A 13119-nucleotide genomic window follows, 5' to 3' on the forward strand; every position below is an offset into this window, starting at 1 on the left:
ATGTCAATGTATGAGGTGTATAGTATCAGCCACGGAGCTACTCATATGCTTCGTTAAGGAGGTGTGTTTTAAGATGGGTCTTAAAGGTGGATAGAGAAGGTGCTAGTGGGATATTGAGGGGAAGGGCATTCCAGAGGTGTGGGGCAGTGAGTGAGAGACAATGTATGCAAAACACGAATATCGGGGCTAGAACATCCTTGTCTGAATTTCAGCCAGTCCTTCCTCCGTAGCAGTAATGCATCTACATTGTGTAAAATGCTGTGGAGACAGAAGGTAGCTTTCCCGTGGATGTCTCCGTAGTCTGTATTAGTAAACAAACCCACAGGCTAGTGTACTGATGGGTAAACATGCAGGTGCGCTGACTCGTATGTGTGCGGACTCATGTATCCAGTTTCCTCTGTCGAGCTTTGAAGATATCCGCTAGCACTCAACGGAACGTCAACTTAAGTTAGCGCTTCATTAAGTCAATAATGGAGCATTGTGGATGTGGGCCCTGTTTGTTTTTTATTCTTTTGATCTATTGTTGTATGTTAGGAACTGATATCTAGGATCTTCTAACTGTTTAAACGGAGAGAAGATCCAAGGTTTGGAAGCGGTGCACAGCTACAAAAACGGGGACAGCACCAATGGTAATGAAGTTAAAAGTTATTTATTGGAACAACATAGTAACGGGGAAAAGAAACATACTCTGACGCGTTTCAGGCAAACGCCCTTTCTCAAAGAGTACTCTTATATACAGATTATTTTAATTAGTTTGGCTGGTGTATTTTGGGACTCCCCTAAGCTTGGTCCATCTTTGTATAGCAACAAATCACAAGAAGACTCCAGTGAGCTATTCAGTAATTGTGACTGGTGACGTTACATTTAGGCTGCGGCCAGGCTGAGAGCGTGCGCAGTGGCGCTCGAGCGCAATGACATCATGCGCTCTGCTTGGCCATGTGATTCCTGGCCAGCTAGTTGCACGCATGTGGGTCGGGTCGGGGGCACGGCCATGACGTCACGCATTTGGTTCGCCCTCATTGGGCGAACCGCTCACGTAACGCGCCAGCGAGCGGCAGAAACAAATTTACTTGTCTCTGCAAGCAGCTGAGCGCCGTACTCTAACTGGCATGCGCAGGCGTGCACTCACGCTGGCCACACATTGTAGCAATGTGTTTCATTCTGGCAAGCGCGAGTGCGTGCGCCCGCTCAGCATCACCCTGGCGGCAGCCTGAGTGACTAACTCACTGACTGTTTTGGAAGCAAAAGTAATTTTGGCCACAACACAGTTTCAAGAGTGTGTCTCGATGTAGAACCACAGCACGACTAAACCAGAGACCCCAGGTTCAGAAAATGTTAAGTGTGTGGCTGTCCTCTCAAGCTGTGAAAGGGTTTCAGAAAAAATAGACTAACGAGGTGCTTTTTGTGGGGATAATTTAGCGGTTTATTAAGTGGTTATGTAATGGTGCAGTTCCACTGGCACAGTACCAATGTTCATTTTACAAATTGCCTCGACTTTCCATTTTTCACCCTGGTCATGTCCTCTTTTGCCTTATGTTATAATTGACCTCTTTAGCCTATCTCCAATGTTCCTACTTTACCTTGCATTGTAACTTTGCAAAACACATTGCGCAAACAGTAGCGCTACAGTATATACATACCATTATACATGCATATGTTGATGAGTGTGGTTGCACAGATATCAAATAGTTTAACCGTTGAGTCAGGGGTTATTTGACAATAGATTTGACCCATTCAGGGATGCGCCATGAGGTGTCTGATCCATTAGCAACGCTTAGTAAGTATGTCCTTTAAATGTAGGTACGGTTGGATTTATTGCTGCAGATCATTTTTTTTATCTGATATGTGTTGCAGGCCTCGCTAGCAGCAAAGGGGACCAATAAATCAAGAAAATCCGGTTGTTTTGTGGTGTCATCTACGTACTTCAATGTGAAATGTGTAGGTTTCTGGGCTTTGTGATAAACATGTATCTTGATTTTGCTTATCACTATAGAGCACTGGAATTATTATGCCGCAGGATGAACTACAGCAGCTAATAGATTTTCTGGACAAGGACCAGAGTGGCACAATTGATATCAGGTAACCAATGCCGCTCAATCATGTGACATGTGCTATGGCTTATCGATCACATAATATCTATCTTTGCTAACACACTTGACTTTTGTCGGTATACAACTTGGCTGGTAGTGGTCTGTTAAATAAGAAGCAAAGTAAGATTAAAATCACCTTTTTAGCACTGGTTTAGGAGAGTAAGTTAGATGAAATTCTGAATATTTCCAAACTTCTATTTTATAATTTATTCATAAGGGCTCATTTGCATGTCATTTCCCAGAATCCCTGGCTGCAATGGAAGCGTAGTATGCTAAGAGATAATGGTTGCAAACCTGTCTGAGACGTGTGAATGTGCTCACGTCGTATTTTTATTTGCTGTATCCCGTATATGAAGGTTTGTGTCACTTTTTTACTCATCGTAACTTAGTTTGTATCTGGTTGTCGCCACTAACCAACCTCACACTGAGACCCAAAAGGTCGATACAGCTGTCTGTGAGTAGGGTTACTGGTCATGCACTTCTTTAACCCAGGCCGTGCTGAAAAGCTGTGTAATACGGTAGGCATAAGCTTATAGGGGTCCATGTTGAAATGGGCAAGAAGCGAAAGTTGACACACTGAATGCTCATTTGCATGTCATTTCCCAGTATCTCTGGCTGCAGTGGAAGCGTAGTATGCTAAGAGATAAAGGTGAGAAGCAGAGTTGCAGACCTGTCAGAGACGTGACAAGGTGCAGATGTAGGCAACGTGATTACTCCTGCATATATAATCACATAGTTACATAGTAGATGAGGTTGAAGAAGACATGCGTCCATCAAGTTCAACCTATGCTAAATGTAGACGACAGATACTTTATCCTATATACGTACTTACAGTATATTGATCCAGAGGAAGGCAAACAAAAAACCCCAGTGACACATCATCCAATGATATCTCATAAGGGGAAAAATACATTCCTTCCTGACTCCAAGAATTGGCAATCAGATGATTCCCTGGATCAACATCCTTCCCATGTTTACTTATTTGGTATATCCCTGTATACAGATGCAGCAGCCATTATTTTAACAAATTACGCAGTGTATACCTCGGAATACCCATGTCATGGTGCGGGATTTCTTCCAACCGTACCGCCTTAAGACGCGAGTGCAGGCGAGTGCAAAAAATGACATTTTAGTGTTCTGGCTTTTAAACACCTGAAATTAACACAGTAGTACTGTTCACATTACAATTCATTCATTTAATTGCATTTAATTGCATACAATCCATGAAATGCAAACAAAGCAACCGCGATAAACACGAGTGCCTGAGGCGATTTGTGGCGTTCATGCCGCGTGGAGTACAGCAGTGCACACGAAAACGGCGCCGTGATTTGTAAAAATAATGGCCGCTGTGTCTGTACCTTCCATTTCTAAAAAGATGTCCAACCTTTTTTTTAATAAATCTATTGTATTTTTCTAATGTAAATAAATCTAATTTAGCTAGCCTCTCCTCATAAGCCAGATTGTCTATCCCGTTTATTAATTTGATGGCTCTTGTCTGCACTCTCTCTAGTTCCATAATGTATTTTCTAAGGAGTGGTGCCCAAAATTGTACTCCATATTCAAGGTGTGGTCTTTAAAATGCTTTTTAAAGGGGTATAATTGTGTTTACTTCCCTTCTATCCATTGCCCGTTTAATGCAAGATAAGATCTAGTTTGCCTTTGCAGCTACTGCCTGACTTTGGGCACTATTGCTAAGCCTGCTGTCTATAAGCACTCCTAAATCCTTCTCCATCAAGGATTCCCCTAATTTATGCCCATTTAATTTGTAAGTCGCCTGTTTATTCTTGTTTCCCAAATGCATAACCTTACATTTATCTGTATTAAACCTCACCTGCAATTTACCTGCCCAAGTTCCCAGTCTATCTGGAGAGAAATTACATTCTGCTCATATTCTACCACCTTACACAATTTAGTGTCATCAGCAAAGATGGAGATTTTGCTCTCTATGCCAACCTCAAGATCATTAATAAACAAGTTAAAAAGCAGGGATCTCAGTACCGATCCCTGAGGTACTCTAATTACAACTTTATCCCAACCTGAAAAAGTTCCATTTATGGCAACTCTCTGTTTTTTATCCTTCAACCAGTTTTCAATCGAGGTGCAAATATTTTTTACTGAGCACAATTTGCTTTATGTTGTACACTAGCCAGCTACTGTATATCACACTAACCTCTTGTGTGGAACCGTATCAAAAGCCTTTGCAAGATCTAAGTAGACACATAGACAACTGCATTACCTTGGTTTAAATTCCTACGTACCTCCTCAAAGAAACTAATAAGGTTAGTTTGGCATGATCTATCTTTCATAAATCCATGCTTACTATTAGTAATAATTTTGTTTTCCATTAGGTATTTTTGAATATTATCCCGTATTAAACCTTCAAGTAGCTTCTCCACTATTGATGTCAGGCTTACAGGTCTGTAATTCCCTGGTTGTGATCTACTGTAGCTCCCTTTTTAACTATAGGCACCACGTCTGCTTTACGCCAATCTTGTGGTACTGAGCCTGTGGAAATGGAGTCCTTGACTATTAAAAGTAATGGATGCATGCATGGTATACACTAGGCGCCAGCGGGAGAAGCAGCATTGTTATGAATCAGCCTGTGTTGAGAAAGGGGAGGGCTGACACGCTAATACACACACCAACGGGAGTAAGAACGTTGGATACATCTATAGTAGCTACTGTATATCAACCAATTTAATAAACATGCTCATCATTCTCTGTACAACCTTATTGTGTGACAAAGCAATATTGGGGCTGTATATTATGTATTATAAATAGCTATTTTACAATTAAGTTGACACTATGGGGCTTTTTTTTTTTCTATAGCCCCCTGGCTGTAAAACTGGAGCAAAACCAATGCAAAAAGAATTACAACAACTATATAAAGGGGAAAAAACCTGCTCCTCTCAATGGGATCCCCTGATCTTTACTAAACCTGGTGCTGATTTTTGCACTGTTTTGCAGATCCTTATACCAAGAGTACATTTCACAACTCCTAGTGGCAGATTAATGACGGACTATGACTGATCACACAAAAATAGCAAATCAAGCCAATAATAGTTTATGCACGATCATGCATAATGCATATTGACGAATCTGTCCCTTACCATCAATGCAGGAAGTTGCTTTGCATTGATCTGCAAGAGAGATGTTTGGGGGAAGTGGTTATAATAGGAGATAGGCCGCCATTAGCTGGCATAATAACATCATGTCACAACAGAAATAATATATACCTGCTCAGCTGAGATCTTTCTGAGGTGTGTACCTGGTATAATAAAGGTGTAAGGGAGGGGCGCAATTGGGTATTTACATAATGTAGCAAGAGTTACTGTCCCCGGCGCCATGGAGGAACAAGCAAAAGCCTGCGCCGCTGGGGGCAGTGCCTGCCACGATCACGCTGCAAGGGGGTCCATGGGACGCCGCGCAGCGTTAATCCTTTGGTGCCAAAACCACCGCGGCATCAAAGATGTCAGGTCTTGCTACGGTACATCTGTATCATTCAACAAGAGAGAAAGAGACCCATTTCTTGGCTGCACTCAGCTCCCGGCTTTAATTCATTCTGAAGTCCAATGTGAGAGAAACTCGCTCCCGACGGAGCTCAGGTGTATACTGTAGCAACTTTTCCACTTTTCCTGACACAGTGAAAGACTTATTTCTTCCTTCTGGCTTTTCCTGTCTAACAAAATGAATTTCATATAATCGTAGTTTGTTCTTACAGACTATAAACTAGTGCGGTGCTCCCTTAAGTGGGGGCGTTCTTTTACTTACAAAATAAATGATGATTATGATACATATGTCCTTTTTCAGCCTCATCTACTTTTTCAGCCTCATCTTTTTCAGCCTCATCTATGTAATTCAGTTGATGTTCTAGGAATTCCCAATAGTCGATAGGAATTCTTCTTAGCCCTATCTCTGACTGAAAAACTATATGGTAATTAGGGTTGCCAGGTTGCTTCTCCAAAAATACTGGACACAATGGTGAAAGGTGCGGCACACTTGAGACACACACACCCCTCTCGCCTCTCTCTGCTCCATGCTGTTTCCTCCTCTCCTTTGCCCCACCCCCAGGCTCCTCACACTGCCTCCTGATTGGCTGCATTACCCAGCAGCAGCTAATCAGGATGGAGGAAGCTGCCTAGCACCCCCGCCACAGCCCGGCTCTCTTCCTGCTCGGGGAAATCCCGTGGCCCCCCAAGCCGGTCAGGTCCAGAGAGGTAATACCAGAGACATACATGTGCAGTATTAACTCTAATTTTTTACTGGACACAGTGTCCAAATACAGGACAGTCCGGTTCAATACTGGACACCTGACAACCCTAATGGTAATAAAAGGAAATTATTTTTATACCGCCATTAATGTAGATAGCGCTTCACAGCAGTAATTCACGTGGTATAATAATATAACACATGATGGGAATAAGCGCTTCAGATATAAAAGTAACATTAGGAAAAGGAGCCCCTTCCCCTGAAGAGCTTACAATCTAAGAATTTATTACCAAAACAAAAGGGAAAAAAGAAAATGGATGTTTTTGCTTTAGGAAGGGAATTGTAATATGACTGTCTACCAAAAGAATAAAAAGAAAACAATACACATTAGATCTTAAAAGCAAAAATGTTGTGGGGGATTTGAAGGCCTTGCAATAGCAACATCTCGCTATGCGTATACTTTGATTTATCTCCACTGGCTTTTCATCTTCTTTCTCTACATTGGTGGTAGGGTCTTTTATTGATATGTTTTATTGATAGACTATTACATATAGAGAATGTATACACTAAAGATACCCACTTAAGTGAGGGAGAGACATTTTGATTAGGGACAGCAATTATCTTTATACACCATTTTCACTTTTAATAATCACCTTATTAATGAGTGTATTGTTTTATTTAATTCTCCTCTGGTGAAATAGTGTGGTAGCCATGCCCCCTTCTCACACACAGCTGATTCAAAACAATGGCCCCTTCTACCATTGGTGCGTTGGGTATGTCACCGTGCAGCGCACCACCTGCTGCAATAACATCGGCTACATCTGTATATAAAGCAATTGCTGCTTTTCCTCTGTTAAACCTGGTGTTATTCTTTTGCACTTTTACAGCTGGAAAACATAATTAGCTTAAAGTGGTTGTAACACCCTTTCCCCTCCCCCCAACCCCCTCCCCCCAGGGAGATTTGCATACAATAGGGGTAATGGTGCTAACCTGCAGGCTCACAGAAGGCCTGAGCCTCCGCTCATAGGGAGCTTGGGGGTGTCAGGTGCAGCGCCTCCACCCGTGGGGATCCCGGCATAGACGGGATGGCTCCTCACAGGAACATATGTAGGTATACAACAAATAACCACAACACACAATACTAATAAACAATACTCTTTACCGGCAAGGTCCCTCCAGATACACATTCATTAAGAACATAACAACAGAATACACAGGCAGTGATAATACACAACCTCTTCCTCCTATCCCAGTGAGAAACTATCCCCCTAAGCGTCCTGGTTTCACCCTGTACCTTGGGCACCCAAGCAAGCTAGGTGTCTGCCAAGGCAACCCCAAATGTGTGTGTGTGAGGGCAGCACTACCCTCCCTTGTATATCGGTGGTGCACATGGGTACCTTCCTGGTCAGACTGATATAACCAGGGAATCCTTCTTAGAGAACAGGAGCCGCATCTGTGATCCCACGTGGCAGGGCCTCCCAACAATATCCCGTCTCTCCTTACACCCGGTAGCCATGCGGTAGTAGCTCCAGGCCTGGGGAATCCCCCCCTGCAATTCATCCTGCTCCGTCGCTCCGCTGACAATCGGCCTAACAGGCAAGTCCCTGAGGTATGGCCATCCCTACAGCACTCCGCTTGGGTAGCTTAGGGCCTAACTCGGGCCTACAGGGTTTTCTCTGACCTAGTCCTAGGCAGCCTGACTGGCTCTCAGGATACAACCTTCTCCTCCGCTGTCTCGGACAGCTCTGACCTTGCCCTTGCTGTATCCAGAGGATATCCTATTTCCTGTAAGGATATCCACTCTCTAGTCTTTGGGAGTACCAACATGGCCGCCGCACCTCCGCATTGGAATCCGAAGAGCTGCATCATCTCACCCCAGAGGTCAGGAGGACTACCCTGCTACACAGTTAATTTACATTTCAATATAGAGAGAAAGGAGGTAACACATAGTTAATGATGCAGTAACTTCCATTCCCCATGTGTGACTTTTTCTCACCATAATACATGGTGACCTGGGTGCAGAATTTTCGAATGTGTGAGTGTTATTTCCACTGTGTTTGTCTGCTTGCAATTCTGGGAGTGGATAAAGGAAGAGTTTGGTAGGAATTATCTGATGCTCACACTATAATGGGACGTGTCAATTGTATATGAGACTGGCTCCACTTTCTTCTTAAGTGTGTAAAATAGAGCGCCATCTACTTTAGTGTAAATACAACTGTATGCTCATTTGCATGTCTTAGGCAGGTCTGCAACCCCGCCTTTCACCATTATCACCCAGCACACAGCACTTCCACTGCAGCAAGGGATTCTGGGAAATGACATGCAAATATGCACACAGTGCCACTTTTTGCTTCAAAAACCATTTTTAACATGGTTCCCTATAGGCTTAAGCTTGCTGCATGGTCACAGCTTTGGTGTGTGTGTGTTAAAAAATAAAAATAAAGCAGGCACACCAAAAGATACAATAAATGTGTCTTTACTAGCTCAACATTTCGGGTTTCCAATGGTGCCTTTTTCAAGAGCCTCCATTGGGAAGCCAAAACATTGAGCCTGGTAAAGACACACTTAATGTACCAGTTGGTGTGCCTGCTCTCTTTTTTTATCCTTCTACATAGTACAGTTTAGTACGTTAGCAGAAGCACCAACTCCAATCTTTTGGAACTGGTCTGCAACCCTGCTTTTTGCCATTATCACCTAGCATACAGTGATTCCTCTGCAGCAAGGGATTCTGGGAAATGACATGTAAATGAGCTCACAGTGCCACCTTTTGTCTTAAAGCCATAATTACATGACACCCTTACGCCAATGCATGCTGCTTTAAAACACAGCTTTTAAACATAGCCTGGGATGAGATGCAAAGCCAGAGAACCCACTCACAGACAGACTGTTTCGACCTTGTGGGTCTCATCAGGGTGGGTTGGTTGTACTGGCTTTGCTATTTAAGACTTGAGTAGGTCTTCACCACACATTATTTAGGTTATGGTGGGTGAAAATGTGACTAAAAACCCTCCACCGTATTGCATATAAAAATATTACTTGTGAGCACATTCACATGTCATAGACAGGTCTGCAACCCTGCTTTTCGCCATTATCACCTTGCATACAGGGCTTCCGCTGCAGCAAGGGATTCTGGGAAATGACATGCAAATGAGCACACGGTGCCACCTTTTGTCTTAAAGCCATAATTGCAGTGGAAGCACGGTATGCTATTTATCCTTTAGTGTATCTGCCACTGCGCCACTTCTTCTCACGAACTGAATTATGTGTAACCTTAAATGCATATTTTTTGTTTTTTAGTGCCTTTCAAAGAGCCCTTTCTTCTTGATACTGGCAAATGTAACAACGCAAAAGACAGTATGCATACGTCAACAGCAACTGATATCTAACAACAGTTCTCATGATACATCTACCAAGTCATCCTTATGAATCATATCCCTGTTCCACTATCCCGCCGTCTCCTTTTTAACTCACTTGTTAATGTTACAATGTAATATAATGTCTCAGAATGTTGTGGCGCTAATAAGAGAGATGAATCATGTATTGTTACCAAGTACAATATTGTTGTGTTCATAGAAACACGTTATCGTTAGGATTCAGGAAAGCAAATCAACAAAATGGTCTTACTTAATGCAGCAGTCCCACGTGGAATGTGTTTATCGATTCATTTAGCTTTCCTGAACCAGGGGTCCCTGGAGCGGATCGGTGCTCCCCCCAACATCCAGTAACCCCCTCCCCCGGATCCCTGAGATATTTACCTTTTACCTGCCAGTCTTGACAAAATACAAATGTGGTGGCAGTCTGCAAACATGGCCATGAGGTCACCTACAGACAGCTGCACTGTTGACCCACCTTTACTATTGGGCTTGATAAAGCGAGACCGGACCCCGGTGTCATTTTGAATCTTCCAGTTTGACCGCTGGCTCGCCACACCTGAACCAAAGGAGTCCCCGGATGTCGGGCAACCACCAATCAGCCACGAGGGAGTTTCTAGGCCTTTTATAAGGTGGACGCCCTCGGTTTGTGCACTCTGATGGTAAATTGCATTCTCAGCGTCACCGCCGAACCAGAAATATAATAGTTATTAGCCATAATCTATTGTTTGGATGCCATACTTTTAAAAATTACTTTTTTTTTTTTTTATTACTTAAGTTTTTTATTAATCATTTTTCCAAAAGTAAGAGGGGTACAAAAAGAAAAAAGGGGGGGAACAATACAACGGTACAATATTGCAAATGGTCTGATTACACATTAGGAGGAGAGGAGAGTATGGGAAGGGGGGAAGGGGACAGCATTTGAAACCATGTAACATATTAAATAACAGGTGAAATACAACATAAATCATAAATCTTAAATCACTCTGTTCAGAATAATCTAGTCTAAATATGGGGATATACCTGCATGTCTAAATCAAGGAGCCCATGTCTCTGAGAATTGTGCAGTGGAACCAGTTAGGTAAGCAGTGAGTTTTTCCATATAGACTATATGCCAGATTTTGTTATTGATTTGGTTTAAGGATGGGGGAGTCGGTTGTTTCCAGTTTTTGGCGATGGTGCATCTAGTAGCATTTACAATTTGGGAGATAACTTTAATTTCTTTTTTGTTACGATTGGCCATTGGTTTTCCCAATACTGTATATATTGGGTCCTGTGGGACAGTGATTCCCAGAACCTTGTGTATTAAAGCAAACACTTCCCTCCATGTTTGCTGAATTTTTGGACACGACCAAAATATGTGCAGTATATTCCCCCTTTCGCCACAACCACGCTAAAAATGACTTTTGTTGTGCCAATACATCCATGAAGCCACCGCTGAGAGGAATCCGGGGTACCACATAGCAAAGCTGCCTTCAAAGGGGTAGAAAAGAACTAATGGGGGAATTCACCAAGGTGTAATACAGGTTATGGCACCACAATCCCATGTTAACCATTCATGTCAGTGACCGTTAATGGGGGATTGAGATGTGATAACCAGTTGGTAAAACTGCAATAAAATAAAAAAAAAGTTGTATATTCAAGACATTGACCATTATGCCACACATCTTTTGTAACCACATCTCAGATATCCCCATCATTGCTTTGTAAAATACATTGCAGGCAGTTGGCGCTCGCCGTTCGTGCATGCGCAGTTGGCGCACGTATCTGCGCATGCACGGCACTTTACTCATTACAGAACTCTTACTGTATGTTTTTGTGTAGTATTTTATGCAGCCTCATACTGTACCCCCAAATGTGACCTTTCTTAAAAGTGATGCCTTTTTTTAAAGCAGATTACCAAAGCTGATTTGTATTTATTTATTTTATCTATAAAGGCCAAAAGCCTGCAGTAGAGTGTTTACATGGCAACTTTTGCTGCTTATTTCAATTTGCTCCACTTTACCCTTTACAGTCTAAAGCAGTGGTGCGCAAACTTTTACATTCGCTCCCCGTCTGCTCTCCCCCCTGCTCGCGCCCCCGCCCCCCTTTACCTGCTCTCTGGCTTCGGCGGGCGTCATATGATCACAACGTAAAGTGACGTCGGCGTTGCCATTTGACCCGCAGCGTTGTCATGGCGATGCGTTGCTGAAGACCCGGCTGAGAGCAGGTAAGAGAAGTTACGGAGGCCCTCATGCCTCCCCTGGCATTACATTTAAATGCCTTGGGGAAGAGCGTGGGGCTTCTGTAACTGCCGCGCCCTCCCTTGAAATTCCCGCGCGCCCCCCCCCAGTTTGCGCACCCCTGGCCTAAAGGACACAACAGACACAAGATTGGAAAAAGATCATTTAAAAAAAAGTCACGAACAGAGCTCAAAGTAGTAACAATAATTTGCGTAACACTCGTATAGACCTTTGGGGTAAATTACTGCTTTAAAGTCCAAATCTCAAATTACATTTATTTCCCCTTTCAGTGTAATAAGATATTCTGCACTGTCAGTTTCTCTAGATGTTTTCAATGTTAGCGAAACGCGTCAAATAAGTTCTGCATGGTCTGTTTATTATTTCTCTGTAAGAATGGTCTAAAATAAATGGAATTGCTTTATAACTCAACCCAAATAACGGCAAATGTTGAATCACTTATAGTGTATTTAATTTCCCCCAAACAAAATACAGTAAGTATTCTACATTTCATGGATTGGGACTTTTGGAGTTTGTTTTTTGGGTCTACATTTGAAAAGCCGTTGAGTAGGCCCAGGTCACAGAATATGATATACTCCATGAGACTCAAAGCAGCAGGCCGTGCCAACCGCCATTGATTTGTGTATTTTCATTTTTTTTTTTACTTTCTTTAAAGCTGCAGTTTAAGCTGTCGTTAAAAAAATATATATATATATTTTTTTCATTCAATATGTGCATCAATACAATCTACACACTGACAAGTGATTAGCTAAGCTGCTGATCGATCCGTTCTCCTGTAATCGATCGTTGAAATTCGGCTCGGGGGTTCACTAAATGCATCTTGGGTCCTGTTCTGCTGCACTGACAGCCAATGTTCTGGGAGGGAGAAGAAGTGGCTCAGTGAGTAAAGTCACTGACTGGCACGGAGTTTGCAGCACTTTATCTCCTTGTGCCTCAACATAGATTGTAAGCTCCACAGATCAGGGACTGTGTCTGCAAAATGTCTCTGTAAAGCGCTACATAAAACTAGCAGCGCTGTACAAGAACATGCTTTTATTATTATTATGTGACCAGGCTGGCACTAGATCCAATTGGTTCACTGCTAGAGAGGGCAGGGCTCAAAATGGTGAAGCTGTTTCTGAAGGGGAAGGGGATGTGACTGTATATGATTGCTATAGGAACAAAAATGCCTGTTACATTAGAATACATTAAAAATGTCTTTAACATTTT

General features: G+C 42.7%; 1 protein-coding gene across 2 annotated transcripts in view; it reads left to right on the forward strand.

Moving 5' to 3' along the window:
• The window catches only part of LRRC74B (leucine rich repeat containing 74B), a 55221-nt gene extending 44224 nt beyond the window's left edge, over positions 1–10997 (forward strand). For both annotated transcript variants that reach the window (XM_075569019.1, XM_075569020.1), the window contains exons 12-13: positions 1994–2079; positions 9597–10997. In XM_075569019.1, coding sequence (XP_075425134.1) covers positions 1994–2079; positions 9597–9624 — 114 coding nt within the window. In that variant the 3' untranslated portion in view covers positions 9625–10997. The remainder of the gene's footprint in view (positions 1–1993; positions 2080–9596) is intronic.
• Positions 10998–13119: the final 2122 nt, after the last annotated feature.

Source organism: Ascaphus truei, chromosome 13 (assembly GCF_040206685.1).
Source record: "Ascaphus truei isolate aAscTru1 chromosome 13, aAscTru1.hap1, whole genome shotgun sequence".
NCBI lineage: Eukaryota > Metazoa > Chordata > Amphibia > Anura > Ascaphidae > Ascaphus > Ascaphus truei.